We start from the raw sequence: 17,304 nt of genomic DNA on the forward strand, positions 1-17,304 counted from the left end.
TTAATTCAGATGAGAATGAGGGAGGAGAGAAAAGCCCGCGAAAGGGAACGGAAGTGAATCTTTGCCCTCCAGGTTAATTGGAAGATGTGAATCATGACCCCAAAATTAGGGGAGGGGAAATGCCTGGAATGTTATGTGCAAAGGAAGGGAAATTCAGATCTTGGCATATGACACTCCTTTACACTAATAAAGGTTATTAGGTTAAACCATGCCTGAAAGTTCTTTGAAGTGTTTCATTAGTCAGACACATGACATCATGCCAAGATCCACAAATTTTTTAAACCAATTAAGAGGTCCCAGGCTTCAGTCACTATTCCTAAACTAAAGGTGATAGACTGACAAAGATCCGGGGAAGATCTCATTATGGAAGGAGAAAGATGGCTTGAGGCCAGCACCTCAGAAGCAGCAGCTCCCCCAGGGAGTGGAGCGGCAGCCAGCCAGCCAAGGCAGAAAGAACTCTGGCAGATCTCCCAGCTGGGAGCAAAGACTTCAAAAGCAGAATGGAGAGATAACGAAGTTTTGGGTGAGTCACTGGAAAGATTTCAAAACCCAGAGGTGAAAAGCAGAAATCATTTCCTGGAGAGAGGGAAATCCAGTCTGAGGCATCTGCAGCAATGGGTAGATTGGGTTCCCTAGCAGATGGATGGTCAGCGATCTCTCAGCTTGCCACAGTAATAGAGGCCTTGCAACAGCTTGGGGTGGTGCAGAAGCCAGGAGATCAGCAACTGGTGGGAGACCGACCACAGCAGGGAGATTGGCCATAGCCCCCGAACATGCAACCTCTGGGCATAAATCTGTAGCCAGGATGGGGCCAGTAGCAACAGCCACAGTGGAGGCCCCAGCAGCCTATGATTGCACCACTTTTCAGAGCAACCTTTGATGGGGACCCAGAAAAGCTGGGTTTTTTCCTCAACTAAGTGCGTTCTCATTTGAATTGCTGGGCCTATCTTTACCTGGACCCGGGAGCCATGGTCGAGGTGATTGCGTCCAGCCTAGAGGGAGAAGCATCCGAATGGCTGAACAATTTATATAATGAGCAAGCCCCCAAATTGGAGGACCTCCACCTCTTCCTCCTAGGGCTGAGGAAAAGATTTGAGGACCCATCTATTGGTCTTAAAGCAAGAGAACAGATCCACAAAATAAAACAAGCTGGCAGACCTGCCCTGGAGTACGTGCGGGAATTTCGCAAGATAATAGGTTGAATAGAGGGATGGCCTGAACAATCCCTAATCCATCACTTCATTGAGGGATTAGACGATCACCTCTCTCAGGCCTGCATCTATCGAGCTGTACCTGATCAGCTGCAAGAATGGTACCAGGCAGCAGTGAAGCTAGATGTTCAGCTCGCCCGCTATAAGAAGCCTCCCCCACCTGAATCCGAGCAGCCGCCAGAGTAACCCGGACAGCAATCACCCCCACGAAAACCTCCAACTACTGCGATGGCTGAGAGACCCACACCACCTGCAGGCCCGTCAAATAAGTGTTTTCGGTGTGGACAAGAGGGACATTGAGTGGAAACCTGTCCAGTCCCCTACCAGCGACGAGAAGGAAACCTGCCCAGTGGCTAACAAGAGAAAAATCCAACCAGGTCACGCAAGAACCTGTTGCCCAGATTACACCCCACACACAGGGGGACTCTGGGTGGACCCACCCCTGCTCTACCCTCCTTAGATAGCGACAGTGAAGGAGAGAACGACCCGATGATGAGTCAACAAATCCCGCCTTTTTCACTGGCTGCCACACTTATAATCCCTAAGTCTGGGGCACAAATGGACTTAAACGTGCTAATTGATTCTGGATGCACCCACTGCATTATTAGTCTGTCGTTTGCCATGAAAATGGGCATAAGGGCAAAACAGCTTTCCAAACCTGTGAGGTTTGAGCAAGCCGATGGCTCCCTAATGGGAGGGACTTTTGTCACAAATAACTGAGGCCTTACGCCTAAAAATAGGTGCGCACTGGGAGTTTATTCGCTTCCTAGTGGCTCCAAAAATGACTGAGACTGATCCTAGGGCTAGCCTGGTTGGACAAATGGAAGCCATTTATCTGGTGGGAGAAAGGAATGAGAACTATGAGACTACCTATATGGCCTAAACCTCCCGCTGATTCAACCAATGTTGCAGGACATTTTAGGCCACCCAATGAGCGAGCGCACATGGCTGCCTCACCGCCGCTGAGCGAACTACTCATCCCCAATGAATACCGGGACCTGGTGGAGGCATTTAGTGAAAAAGAATGCGATGCCCTGCCCCCTCACAGACCCAATGACTGCTCCATCGAACTGGTGCCAGGAGCCAAACTCCCAGGCCCAAGAATGTATGTTATGTCCCCCCTCGAAATGGAGGAGATAAAGCGATACGTGAACAAAAACCTAGCGAGGGGGTTCATCGAATGGGCCAAATCTACCGTGGGAGCCCCTGTGTTGTTCAAAGAGAAAAAAGATGGATCTCTTCATCTCTGCGTAGACCACAGGTCGGCAACCTGCGGCTCCGGAGCCACATGCGGCTCTTTGAGCCTTCCCCTGTGGCTCCCAGCCTCCTCTGCCATTTGCAGAGAGAGACAGAGACAGAGAGAGGCAATTGCACTTCCCTGCTTCTCTCTCTCTCTCTCTCTCACTCTCTCTCTCTCTCTCTCTCTGTGTGTGTGTGTGTGTGTGTGTGAAAAAGAGAGTGGACTCATGGTGTTCTCCAAGAGCTGAAAAGCTTATTGGGCGGGGCTCCTCCCTTTGCTGCATCTCTGCAGGAAGCAGGAAGATCAGCAGAGAGCTAGCTAGCCCAGCTATGCTGACTCAGGAATTCTGGGAGTTGAAGTCCATGAGTCATAAAAGAGCCGAGGTTGCCTATCCCTGAGCTTGTTGGAGAACAGCTTGAAGCCAGCTTGCCAGGTGAGCAGCAGATAGGAGAGAGGGAGAGAAAGAGGGAGGGAGGGAGAGAGAGGAAAGAGAGAGAAAGAAAGAAAGAGAGTGGGAGAAGAGGACTGGCAGACCAAGGGCAGATAGAGAGAGAGGGAGGGAGAGAGAGAGAGAGAGACAGAGACAGAGACAGAGAGACAGAGAGAGACCCTTTTGACATCTAAAATGAAGGTAACACTGCATATATCCTTTTTTACTTGTGTGTGTGTGTATGTATGTATGTATATATATATATATATATATATATATATACACACACACACACACACATACACACACACATACACACACACACACACACATACATACACACACAAAAACACTTACATACACACACACACACCTATAATAAAGGTAAAAAAGGATATATGCAGTGTTATCTTCATTTTAGATATCAAAAGGGTTTTGCGGCTCCCGGTGTTTTGTTTTCAGTGGGAAACGGGTCCAAGTGGCTCTTTGAGTGTTTTGGGTTGCCTACCCCTGGCGTAGACTATAAGGGTCTCAACGCTGTGAGAGTGGAAAATAAATATCCCCTCCCCCTCCTAAAGGACTTATTAACCCATCTGGCTAAGGGGAGTGTCTTCACTAAATTAGACCTGAGAGAGGCATATTACCGGGTGAGAATAAAAGAGGGAGACGAATGGAAAACTGCTTTCAACTGTTCTATGGGGAGCTATCAGTTCAAAGTCATGCCATTTGGACTACAGGGGGCCCCAGCTGTATTTATGCAGTTGATTAATGAGGTCCTACATGATCACTTGTACAAAGGGGTTTTGGTGTATCTTGATGATATCCTGATATACAGCATGAATATGACTGATCACATAAAGCCGGTGAGAGAAGTGTTAAACTATTGAATGCCAAGCTTTGTGCCAAATTATTGAAATGTGAATTTCACCAGACCTGATTAGATTATCTTGGCTACAGAATTTCCAATGAGGGCATTGAAATGGATCCAGCCAAGGTGAAAGCTATAATCGAATGGCAGCCCCCAAAGACTCTGGTTTTTGCCAACTTTTATCGTCAATTCATCCCCTCTTTTGCCGAGATTGCCCTACCCCTTACAGAACTACTCAAAACAGGCAAAGGAGGAGGGAAGCCACGACCAGGCCAACCACTAGCATGTACAATGAGCTGTCAAACAGCTTTTGAGAATTTAAAGAGACTATTTGCTGCTGAACTGGTCCTAAAGCACCCCTGCCCAGGGGAGCGCTTTGTGATTCAAGCCGATGCCAGCGATGTGGCAGTTGGAGCTGTGTTACTATCAAAGAACAAAAGTGGGGTCCTGCAACCCTGCGCCTACACCTCTAAGAAATTTACTGAAAGCGAGCGGAGATGGCAATCTGGGAGAAAGAGGCCTTTGCGATTAGGTGGGCGCTATTAAACTGGCAACACTATCTAGAAGGGAGCAAGGTGCCATTTGAAGTATGGACAGATCACAAAAATCTAGAAGCACTGAAAACTCCCCGCAAATTGTCCCCAAAGCATGTGTGGTGGGCACAGTACTTTAACCGCTTCACTCTAAAATACATACCAAGAGGAAAGAACTTCCTAGCTGATGCGCTATCCCGGTTACCCCAATACACAAGCGAATGAGAGGAGGTTAATGAGGCAATTATCCCCAATCCACAAACTACTGCTCAATTTACGCCTCGCAAGGTACTCCAGTGACCCTGGAGTAAAGAAAATAAAACAAGAGCTCCTCACCAATCAATGGTTCAAAGATGATCAAACCTCCCTAACGTGCAGGGATGGCTTGGCTTACAAAGGGGGGAAACTATATTTGCCTGAAGCCCTCTGTCTTAATGCTCTCAAACACAGCCACAATGTAAAACAGGCTGGACACTTTGGATATTTGAAAACCCTACACCTCATCCGCCAGCAATTTTGGTGGCCGGGACTGAAAAGGGATGTGGAAAACTATGTAAAAAGTTGTACTGTATGTGCCACAATGAAAAGAATCCCGGGGAAAACCCCTGGGTTACTGCAACCCGTGGCAGACCTTTCTCAACCATTGGAAGAAATAGCTATGGACTTTATAGTAGACCTACCTGAAAGTAGAGGAAATATTGTCATCTGGACTGTGATAGACCTGTTTTCGAAGCAGGCTTATTTCATTGCCTGCAAAGGACTCCCATCTGCCCAACAACTGACCAAATTGTTCCTGAAACATATCTACCAGCTGCATGGCACCCCTAAGTGAATAATTTCAGACAGAGGGGTGCAATTCACAGTGAAGTTTTGGAGGAGTTTTCTTAAATTAATTGGATCATCTCAAGGTTTATCATGTGCTTTTCATCCTGCCACCAATGGGGCTGCAGAATCCGCTAACAAAATGGTGGAGCAATATCTTAGATGCTACGTTTCTTACCAACAGATGAACTGGACTGACCTCCTCCCTTTCGCGGAGGTGGCGTACAATAATTCTGTGCACAGCAGCACCGGCTACGCACCTTTCAGAGTGGCCACAGGAAAAGAGTTCAGCCCAATACCTGAATACCCTCAGGTGCCCTCCGCTTCCCAGACACTTGGCCAATGGGTGAGGGGGTGGGAAGAAGTTTGGAGAAACACAAAAACTGCTTTAAAAAAGCAGGCTGATAGGAAGAGGGCTCCCCAAAGAACATTCCAAGTTGGGGAAAAGGTTTATTTGTCAACTAAATATTTACGCCTCAAATTTCCCAGCAAGAAATTGGGACCAAAATTCTAGGGGCTTTTCCCTATAGTAAGGATCATCAATCCGGTCACCGTAGAACTAAAACTCCCTAGACTTTTAGGAAGAATTCACCCAGACTTCCATTGCAGCTTGTTGAAACCTTATCGGGGCTCTACTTTCAGACCTTCCCTGAAGAAGGCACCTGGGCCCCTCGCAGTTGCAGGACAGACCCACTATGAAGTGAAGCATATTCTTGACTCTAGAATTTTTAAAGGGAAATTGCAGTACCTAGTGCAATGGAAGGGATACCCGTTGTCTGAAGCCACCTGGGTGAAATCCAGTGAGGTGAAAGCTGACAGGCTCATGAAAAGGTTTCATGCGAAATACCCCCAAAACCGAAAACTAGTCATTAATATATGCTTTTGTTTACATTACAGAATCTGTCCTTTTTGTAAGGGGGGGGCGGATGTCAACGCTGCTAATATTGAATATTCTTGCTTTGACAAAATATGCAGAACTGTCTGGTACTTTTAGAGTTAATTTAGATGAGAATGAGGGAGGAGAGAAAAGCCTGCGAAAGGAACGGAAGTGAATATTTGCCCTCCAGGTTAATTGGAAGATGTGAATCATGACCCCAAAATAGGGGAGGGGAAATGCCTGGAATGTTATGTGCAAAGGAAGGGAAATTCAGATCTTGGCATTCACCATGCCGTGCTGACACTCCTTTACACTCCTGGGTTGTATAAACAGAGGCGTAGAATCAAGATCATGCGAGGTATTAGTACCGCTTTATAAAACCATAGTAAGACCACACTTGGAATACTGTAGCTAATTTTGACTACCATACCACAAAAAAAGATATTGAGAGTTTGGAAAAAATTCAGAGAAGGGCAACTAAGATGATCAAAGATCTGGAGACTAAAACATATGAAGGATGGCTGCAGGACAAGAAACAATGGTTGGAAACTGATCAAAGAGAGAAGTAACCTGGAATTAAGGAGAAACTTCCTGACAGTGAGGACAATTAACCAGTGGAACCACTTGCTTTCAGAAATTGTGGGTGCTCCATCACTGGAGATTTTTAAAAAGAGACTAGACAGTCACTTGTCTGAGATTGTATAGGTTCTCCTGCTTGAGCAGGGGGCTGGACTCGAAGACCTTCAAGGTCCCTTCCAGATCTATTCTATTTTGTTCTGTTCTAACTGCTCGGCCCTCTCTTCCCAACGCTTGTCCCTCGACTCACGTCCCCTCACCTTCCTCGTCTTGTCGGGCCTTCCTTCTCCTCTCCTCGCCCAGCCCTCGCCTTGCTGGGCCTATTCTATTCTATTCTATTCTATTCTATTCTATTCTATTCTATTCTATTCTATTGTGACAACAGTTGGTGCAATTATTTTCAAATGGAAGAAACACAAAATAACTGTCAATCTCCCTTGGTCTGGGTTCTTGGGTGAAAATCTCTTTCCCTCAGCCAGGGCATTGAAAATGGGTCATGGATGGGTATTCCAGTATGGCAATGACCCAAAACACATGGCCAAGGCAACAAAGGAATGGCTCAAGAAGAAGCACATTAAGGTCCTGGAGTGGCCTAGCCAGTCTCCAGATCTTAATCCCATAGAAAATCTGTGGAGGAAGCTGAAGGTTCAAGCTGCCAAACATCAGTCTCGAAACCTTAATGACTTTGAGAGGATCTGCAAAGAATCTCTCCTGAGATATGTGCAAACCTGGAGGCCAACTACAAGAAACATCTGACCTCTGTGATTGCCAGCAAGGGTTTTGTCACCAAGTACTGTCATGTTTTGCGAAGGGGTCAAATGCTTACTTCACTCATTAAAATGCAGATCAATTTATAAATTTTTTTTAAAGTTTTTATTTTCCATTTATTCATACAAAATACAATTAAATTCCTAACCATTGGTACCGCCTGCCCATTCCCCCCAGGCTGCGTCCACCCTCTCTAATCCTTCCCCACTTCCCTCCTCTTTCTCTCCTCCCCTCCTACTCTCTTCCCCTCCCCTTCTCCTCTAACCATCCTACTTCCTCCCTACTCCTTCCTCCCCTCTCATCCCTCTCACACACATGAACGCAGCATAGGGGAAATGCCCAAACATTTACCATGTCTATATTATCATTACCCACCCACTCACCCACCCTCCCACCCTCAACTCTCCCCACCTCGCTTCCCAGAGCAGAATACAGGGTTATTATTAAGAAAGTTAACAATAATAAAAAAGAAAATAGAAGAGAAAAAAACATCATACTTAACCTTTAACTCCCCTTAAATTAAGTCATATAAACAAATCTCTACAACAGTTACTATAAAATTTACTCATAAAATAAATAAAACTTTATAGTCCCATATTTTTTCTGAATATAATCTATCCATCTTCTCCATACAATAATATATCTTTCTTGTGTATGATCCTTCAAATAAGCAGAAATTTTTGCCATTTCTGCAAAGTTAGAAACTTTAAATATCCATTCTTCTAAAGTAGGCAACGAATCCTTCTTCCAATACGAGCCTACTAATAACCTTGCTGCAGTTAATAAATTCAACATTAAAGTAGTTTCTTTGTCATTTAAATCCACAAAGATACCCAATAAGAATAATTGAGGAGTGAACTTTATCTTCCTTTTAAAAATCTTTTGAATGTTCCACCAAATCATAGTCCCAAAAGCTTTACCTTTTTACAATTCCACCAAACATGAAAATATGTCGCATCCATATTACCACATCTCCAACATTTGGGTTGTAAATTTGGATACATACAAGATAATATTTTAGGATCTAAATGCCATCTGTAAAACATTTTATAAAAATTTTCCCTCAAATTTTGAGCTTGTGTAAATCTAACATTTCTAATCCAAATTGTCTCTCATAAATCCAATGGGATCGGATCCTGGATATTCTGAGCCCATTTAATCATACAGTCTTTAACCAATTCTGTTTCAGAGTCTAATTCTATTAAAGCATTGTAAATTCTTTTTATATGGGCCTGACTCTGATGTTTAATCTGAATAACCAGATTTCCATCTTCTAGTGCAGCGGTTCTCAACCTTTCTAATGCCGCGACCCCATAATACAGTTCCCCATGTTGTGGTGACCCCCAACCACTTGTATATCACCGGGTGCCAGGGGCCTGGCCAAAGAAAAGGGGGAAAAAAATGGCGGACAGCCTTGTTTGGCGACCCCCGTGAAATGGTCGTTCGACCCCAAATGGGGTCCCGACCCACAGGTTGAGAACCACTGTTCTAGTGTTATTCCTTCTTTTTTATCTACAGTCCACCTGTCCACTATTTGTAAATATTGAAACCATGACTGTAGAATATTTTCTTGCCTTAATACATCTAGAGATTTTAAATGCCAATCCGAACCTGACCAAGTTAATAATTCTTTATACGAAATTTTATCAAAATTCATCCCCTTAAAAATCCCCTCAATTGCATGTCTAGGAATCCCCCAAGACATTTTATAGTTTAACCTATAATAATACTTTTTCCAAACTCGAAGTAAGGCATTCCTCAAAATATGTGATTTGAAAGCCCGGTCCACTTTCTTATTAAAAATTAAATATACATGGCAACCATACATTAAATCCCACTCTTCAAGAACAAGAATATCCTTATTTGTTAAATTGTTAAATTTGTTAAACCCCTCCCACAGGCTCTGTAGTAACCATTCCTTCTACTTTATCACCACTCTTCTGCTGCTGCTCTTTTTCTTTACGTTTATGGGCAGCTCGTGTCATCCTTTGATCTTTTATCTCAAGATTCTGTACAAACAACACCGCTTGTTCAATGACTATCAGTGATTTATAACTTTTTTGGAATGCGTTTTTCTGGATTTTTTTTGTTGTTTTTCTGTCTCTCACTGTTAAAATAAACTTACCATTAAAATTATAAACTGATCATTTCTTTGTCAGTGGGCAAATGTACAAAATCAGCAAGGGATCAAATAATTTTTTCCCTCACTGTATTGCAGTTTGTCTTCCAAAATACGTTATGGTAATTAGAATCATTACTATTTTGTATCTTTTTCAAATATATGCTGATAGTAAAGTATTGCAACAACAATATGAACTCCAGTGGTGCAAAATATTGTTTATATCTCAATTTTGGTTTACACTTTTAATCCTTTGCTTGGGTATCAGAGAGAATTGTTTTCTTCTTCCTTTGATCTGATAAATCCTCAGTTGAAAGAGTCGTTCCTTTGACTTTTTCAGTAACTTCTACAAGCTTGTACATGCTACAAATGTATGCCAGATTGTTTCATGCAGGAACAGATCTGTGCCACAAGCACTGTAGGCATGACGACAGATTCCCATATCTTCACAGTTGTTATTTCAGGTTCTGCTAGTAGAAGGATTTTGTTTGTTCTTGTTCCCTTATCAGGTTAGCCAAGTGCATGCAGTTAAATTAGAGGAATTTTCTTACCAGTTTACTTTGACAAACTGCAGTTAGTGCACCCTTGTTTGCTTGGTAAGTTATTGTAGTATGGAGATATATTAAATAAAGACATAAATAATATGCATTGCTGTGATTTGCATTTAATAGCATTAAAATGCCTGTGAAGACTTTTGATTGAGGCAGATTACTTGATACCAAATATCATGAATCACTGTTTTCATTGGATCAGATTTTGTGAGATTGATTTGTTTTTAAAGGGGTACTTTTTGAAATAGTTGCTTACATTGACAGAATTGGCTTTGTCTGAAGTCTTCTTTCCAAAGTCTTGAGTTTTCTGAGTTTTCATTTGTATGTTTCCTGTATAATAACGCAGTTTACACAGTTCCCATAATAACATGGTTCAGATATCAATGAGTGATATTTGTGTTCCAACAGTATTCTTTTCTCTTTTCATTTTCCTCTTATCGACATGTTTAGGCCTCAGTTCCACTGAGATAGTCAGCTTGTGATTGGTATGTATGCATAGACTACAAATGGAAGTTAATGTGCAGGTAATTTTCCCTCCCTCCCCCATCATATGTGCACATTTTTTGCAAATCAGAAATTTAATGAAAGAACATTTAAGCATGATTTTATAGTATTGCACAAACATTGATGGACGTTTTAGTGGGAGGCAGGAGAAAACTTTTAATACATTTTTTCTTCCTTAGAGAAAGGAGGCAGTCACAACTTTCCTTCCTTGTGCTTCAGTTTGACAGAAAGAGATTCAAACACATCTTTATAGTTCTTTGTCCTGTTTCCTCGACTCACCCATGGATCAATCAGCCCTGCCAGGCTTGTATTCTTTTTCAACCTTCTATAAAATTCCCAGTCCTCACAGACCAGGTGGTATGTCTCTAATGGCTTGACACAGTTCCAGTGTTGTAGCTTAGCTGTTGGCTTTCTTTCTCTTTTGTCACTCTTCCTGGGACATCTATGATGACCATAGCTGCATCTTAGTCAGGATGCTCTGGCGTTGGCATGGTTTGCTCTTATTCGCTCTTATTCCTTGATCCCCATGAAAGTATAATTCAGACAAAATGATTCCTCTGGAAACCATGAAACAAATATTTATGGTAGACTTTTTACAAAAGTTATTAGCATTATTTTGAGAAGACAATTCAGAAATGGTTGCAGATATATTTATGTGGGTACTACTAGTAATGCAGTCTTTTGAATTACTGAGAGGCTGACTGCAATACAGGTAGTCTTAGCTTTGTGTTTAAGGACTGTTCAAAGTTACAACAGTCTCAAGAGAGGGTGCTTTATGGTCTGTAAAACACTTCTGGCCATCTTAAAATGTCACACCAGCCACTCCACAATCACATGGCCACATTTTTGGTGTTTGATAACCTGTTTGCACTTGTGACTGATTGCCAAGTGCCCCATGATCATGTAATTACCATTTGCAAACTTCTCTACTGGCTTCCCTAGAAAATCAATGAGGAAACTGGCAGAGAAGGTTGCAAGCCACTGCCACCTGCCAAGAGAACTGCTCGACCCCTCTGTTGAGCTGCAGAAAAGGCGCTTGAATCCTGAAAATCTGAGTCCCTTTTCTGCAGCACAGCGAAGGCATTCTCTCACACACACAGGAGAGTTCAGCCTCTCTGAAGCTTTCTAGCCATCTTTCCAGTAAACGCTGTTCTCAAGGCCGCAAAGATTTGTAGACTTCAGAAAGATGACATTCTGTAGCTTTCTAGCCCTTGGAAAGACTAGAAAGCTAGTGAACACCACCATTCTGAAGACTAGGAGGATTTCTAGCCTTTAGAATGATCATGTTTGCTAATTTTCTAGACTTCCTAGGCTTAGCAAATGTGATCATTCTCCTGATAGTTTGGAAGGTACCCTATCCAATACACATATTCATAAAATAAGCCTTCCAAGATTGTGAGAATGGGGCTTGCCTGCAGAAAAAGGCAAAGGTAAGTAGACCTAGCATATTGGGGTGGGGAGAGGACCCGGCTCTCCCAAACATGGTAAAGCAAGTGGAGGGCTCTCTCCCTGGAGCTCAGCTTAGCAACCTGTGCAATTTGTTAATACTGCAACTGGGAGAGCCAGGGTTGCAGTTGTTGAGTGAAGTGGTCACATGTCACTTAACTGCTTCCCATAATGTCTGAGATTCTGATCCAGTCATGGTTGGAAGTTGAGGACTATCTGTACTTAAGCTATAAATTATAGATGTGAAAGGTAGTGAGTTCTATATAATAAATGCTGAATATGATGTTTTCTGTGCTTCCATTTTTATCACAGGAGGTGTTGCTTTACTGAGAGCTGCAGCAAAGAATCATGCCCGGGTGACAGTTGTTTGTGATCCTGGAGATTATACTAATATAGCAAAAGAAATGAAAAGCTTCTCTGATAATGATACCAGTTTGGAAACTCGGCGTCAGTTGGCTTTAAAGGTAAGGTGTACTTATGACCACCTATATAATGTGCCTGTTACATGGGGAATTTTCATATTTTCATATTTTTACACTACTTTCATGACAGCTACATCTCTCTCACACTTTTTGTAGGCCTTCACTCACACTGCTCAATACGATACAGCAATTTCTGACTACTTTAGGAAAGAATACAGCAAAGGAATATCTCAACTTCCACTGAGATATGGCATGAATCCCCATCAGGTTCCTGCTCAACTCTATACTTCAAGGCCTCAACTTCCTCTCTCAGGTAGGAGGCACTCAAAATCCACTCTGAAGGCACTCCAGCAGGATCATTAATAAATAGCAAGATTGTTCAAAAATATTATGTTGCTGTAGTCATAACAATAATTTTATCAAATAGGTCAGACCCATTATTTTCATTTTCCTAATAGCTTAAGCTTAAAACTGCCTATGTTTTTGAATTTATATCTCCAGCACCTGATGAGTAAGTGCTGTATTGATGATCTGGCTAAAGTTTTGTTATGTGAAGAACAGAACAAATGCCCAGAAAACCCTGATTTTCAAAAGGGCAGGGGAAAGAAGAATTCCAGGAGCTAAAGGCCAGTCTGACTTCCATAACCAGAAGGATTTTAGAGCAGATCATAAAGAGCCCAGCCTGTAAGCACCTTCAAAACAATGTGATTATGAAAGCAAAGCATCTGACAGAATTCTCCATGATATTCTGATGAGCAAGCTACCGAAATGTGTGCTAGATTGCAGATGTGTACATAGCCAAGTAGAAAATTGTATTCAACAAATGCTTGTTTGTCAGGCTAATGTGAAATATCAAATGCAGAGCCATAAAGTTCAGTCTTGGATTCTGTGCCCTTTGACAATTATTAACAACATGGATGAGGACATTGAGAGAAGTTTATCAGATTTGCAGATGACCCAAAATTAATTGGGATAACTAATGCCCTGAAAGAAAAAATGAAATTCAAGTAATGTTGAGAAATTAGAAAAATGAAGTAAGAGAGGCAAATGCAGAGGTTTTTCAAATAGGAAACAGAAATCAGATGCACTGGCATAGGATAGGCTACCTGAAGGCAGGACAAGAAGCAATGGACAGAAACTAATCAAGGAGAGAGGCAACCTAGAACGAAGGAGAAATTTCCTGACAGAACAATTCAGTAGTGGAACAACTTGCCTCCAGAAATGATGGAAGCTCTAACACTGGAGGTTTTTAAAAAGCGATTGGACAACAATTGATCTAAAATGGTATAGGCTTTCCTGCTTGAACAGGGATTGGACTGGAACACCTCCAAGGTCCCTTCCAATTCTGTTATTTTGTTATACTGTTGTGATGCTGTTTAATAAAAGCAAATATGTTGTTGGTGGCAGGATTAGAGCTGATTCTAAAATCTGATTCCCAGTTCTTTGTACCAGTAAAGATAACACAATCTAGTTGTTAATGTTGGACTATGACTGAGTAGACACAGGTTCAGATTCAAGTTTACTGAAATACTTTTTTCCAATAAGTGTCTGTAGGTTTAACTCTTCTGTTTCTTCTGAATTATGTATGAAAATGGTATTGCTTATTCTCAGCTGCTGTAAAAAAATCTTGATAACTAGATTTAGATTTCACTTGTATTTTTCTTCTCTGATTTTATATATCAGAACATTGGAAAAAAACCTTCTTGGAACTCTGTAAAGTTTATATATGTAAAGTTTATATATGTACTTTTAAATCTTAGTTTTACATAGAAGTATTTTAAGTCAATAAAATTTCAGTCCTCATAGATATAGAATAAATGCATAGGTGCATTTAACATTTAGCTGTTTTTCCATACCCAACTGTTCATGTACTTTTTTGAACTCTTAATGATATTACTGTAGCTCTACCCTTATTCTCATCCCTACCTCTTTTTTTCTTTCACCATCCCCTCAGATAGTAACTTTCAGATTTCAATCCTAAGAGAGATATCTGCATTTGAATTATACTGTATGTTTGTTAGTTAAATAATCCTATTTTGGAGTTTGTTACTGAATGGATAAAGAGGCTAATGGGAACATAACTTGGGAGCCCTGTTCTACTTATGCTGGTAATATTCCCAAGCCAATGTGTAATTGCCTTAACCTGAAGCAAACTAGACACAATTCCTATTCCTCTTTAGAAAACTCTACAGGGATGAGAGTAATTTTCTTCAGGCACCTAAAAGATGTCATAGAGCAGGGGTGTCAAACTGCCGGCCTGTAGGCCGGATGGATCACACGGAAGCCACGCCCACCTCATTGCCGGCAATGGCAAAACTGCTGATATGTTGTGCGACGTCACGTGATGTCGCAAGTTTGACATGTCTGTCATAGAGTGTCTCAAGAAGGCAGAAAAAGTTCTCCACATTTCTGCTGGCTCCTTTTAATATTGGATACCTTCTGTAAAGATTAAAAAATGAGCTTAATCAGTTAGCTGACATAACTTCACTAAGCAGAAGTAAGAACCATCACTAACTTATAGCCAGTAGGAGTAATATATGGAGCTTATGTGGAGAACCTGTATTCTTTTTTGAATGTAATTTTTAGTAAAAATTTAAAAGAAGAAAGTAAAAGCTAACATCAACTAATAGATAATAAGAAAGAAAAAAGAAAAAAAGACAGCAAAGAGAAGCCAAAAAGACAAGAAAAGAAAAAAAGTTGAAAGAAAAATATAAAGTGGTTTCCAATATTCTTCACAGCAGTTATAAGTACAAATAAACTTTGACCTCTCTCGCTAAAGTTACATAGTATTGCTCTTCTTTCTGTGATCTATCCTGTTTAATCATCAAAACCATGTCAAAAGTTCATTTTTTTATTTGTATGCAAAGTCCATAAGAGGCTTTCAGTCAGCAATAAATACAGATAATGTATTTTCTCTAATCAAAGAAATTTCAGCAAAATCTGTTAATTTCACCAATCATTCCTCCATAGTGGACAGTGTGGAATCTTTCCATCTCTGTATATACAGTACTGCTGTGATTATATATTGAAATAATCTTCCAATACATGGCTATCTATTAATCCTACAAAGAATAGATCTGGCTTCAGTAGAATATTAATTTTTAAAATTCTTTGTATCAAAGTATGTGTTTGGATCTATTTTTTTTAGCTTTTTACACCAGGAGTGATAAAATGTATCTTCATGTTGCTCACATTTCAAAATACATTTGAAGTATCTTTATACATTCTAGAAAATTTCTCTGGCATCGTGTGCCAATGATGCATGGTTTTATAAAAAAATCTCTTTTAACCTCTCCCATTGATCCATCTATATATTATAACCAAAATTGATAGGCCACTTTATTATACATTCTGTTCTCTCTCTGTTTCAAGTTTTAACAAAAGCTTGTACATTTTAGCAATTACATGTTCATCAATAGTACTCAATTGTATTTCAAATTCTGATTTACTTTGCTTTATACCATAAGTCTTTCTATTCATTTTAAATCTTTCAGATAACTATAAATGGGAGAACCATTGACAACTGCAGGTAATCCTCAACTTACAACAATTTGTATAGTGACCATTCAAAGTTATAACAGAACTGAAAAGTGACTTACGACGATCTTTCACACTTATGACCTTTGCAGCATCCCCATGGTCTTGTGATTTGCATTTGGATACTTGACAAGTGGTTCATATTTGTGACCGTTGCTGTGTCCCAAGGTCATGTGATCACTTTTTGCAACCTTCTGACAAACAATGGAGAAGCCAGATTCATTTAACAACCGTGTTACTAATTTAACAACGGCAGTGATTCATTTAACAAATGTGACAAGAAAAGTTGTAAAAATGGGACAAAACTCATTTAACCAATTTCTCATTTAGCAGCATAAATTCTGGGCTCAATTGTGGTTGTAAGTCAAGGACTACCTGTATATCCTTCTGCTATAATTGTTCTTTCAATTTGATTTTAAATTCCCTTTGATAAATTTCCAATAAGTCCTGATATGTCAACCATTTATCTTTATTGCCACTTCTTTTTTATAATATGCTTCTTGAGCTAAGATCCATAAAGGGATTTTCGGACAGTCTGAGTTTATAGCTATTCACAACTGGTGTTCTGAACCTGAATTGATGGCAGATGTAGTCTACATATGCTTGTGGTGCCTTCTTGCAAGAATGGCTTTTATAGCTGAGTGAGCCTTTTCATCTCTTCACAGTTCTGAATGGTTCCCCAGGGTTTATAAATCTGTGTGATGCTCTGAATGCCTGGCAGTTGGTCAGGGAGCTGAAGCAAGCATTGGGCATTTCCGCTGCCACTTCATTCAAGCACGTCAGTCCAGCAGGTAATACTGAATTTCCAAGTTCTTGTCTGGTTGCTTACTGGTGTATTTTCTTCAGAGAGCATGTTGGCTCACATTTTAAGAGATGCTCTATTTCTGAGATGGTCCTGTAAAAAACATATCAGGGTTTTAGTTAAAGAAATTGACTTTCTAACAAAGTTGTGTATAATGTTAGGAAAAATAATGATGTGCATTATTTATGTGGAATAGAGACAATCATTATGAGCCTCAGGACAACTTGTGAAATAACGTTACACCTTTGTAACTTGAGAAGTCACTTTCAGACTTCTGAAAAGTGGCTTTTACTGTCTTTCACTTACTAGGTGCCGCTGTTGGTGTGCCCCTCACTGAGGAAGAAGCTGAGGTCTGCATGGTGCGTGACTTGTACCCAACTCTAACACCCTTGGCAGCCGCATATGCCAGAGCAAGAGGTGAGTGGGGTCTCAAAAGTGGGCCATGTTTTCATTTAACATTCTGGTTAGAATTATTGCTCTTCCTGTCTGTATAATGATGGCCAAACTGTTTAAGGCTTACTTGGCATTTTCTCATCTATCTTATAGAAATGACTGGCAACCTCATCCTGTTCAGTTACTTTAAAAATGCCAGTTGCTA

At 41.0% G+C, this 17,304-nt stretch overlaps 1 protein-coding gene across 1 annotated transcript in view; it reads left to right on the plus strand.

Annotated features, from left to right (window-relative positions):
* ATIC (5-aminoimidazole-4-carboxamide ribonucleotide formyltransferase/IMP cyclohydrolase) overlaps positions 1 to 17,304 on the plus strand; it is a 68,316-nt gene that overhangs the window by 19,383 nt on the left and 31,629 nt on the right. The window contains exons 6-9 of the mRNA XM_039341909.1: positions 12,258 to 12,409; positions 12,524 to 12,680; positions 16,570 to 16,695; positions 17,016 to 17,123. Of these exons, the coding sequence (XP_039197843.1) occupies positions 12,258 to 12,409; positions 12,524 to 12,680; positions 16,570 to 16,695; positions 17,016 to 17,123 (543 nt within the window). The remainder of the gene's footprint in view (positions 1 to 12,257; positions 12,410 to 12,523; positions 12,681 to 16,569; positions 16,696 to 17,015; positions 17,124 to 17,304) is intronic.

This window comes from Crotalus tigris, unplaced genomic scaffold (genome assembly GCF_016545835.1).
Source record: "Crotalus tigris isolate CLP2741 ecotype Arizona unplaced genomic scaffold, ASM1654583v1 scf7180000017774.6281472, whole genome shotgun sequence".
Lineage (NCBI taxonomy): Eukaryota > Metazoa > Chordata > Lepidosauria > Squamata > Viperidae > Crotalus > Crotalus tigris.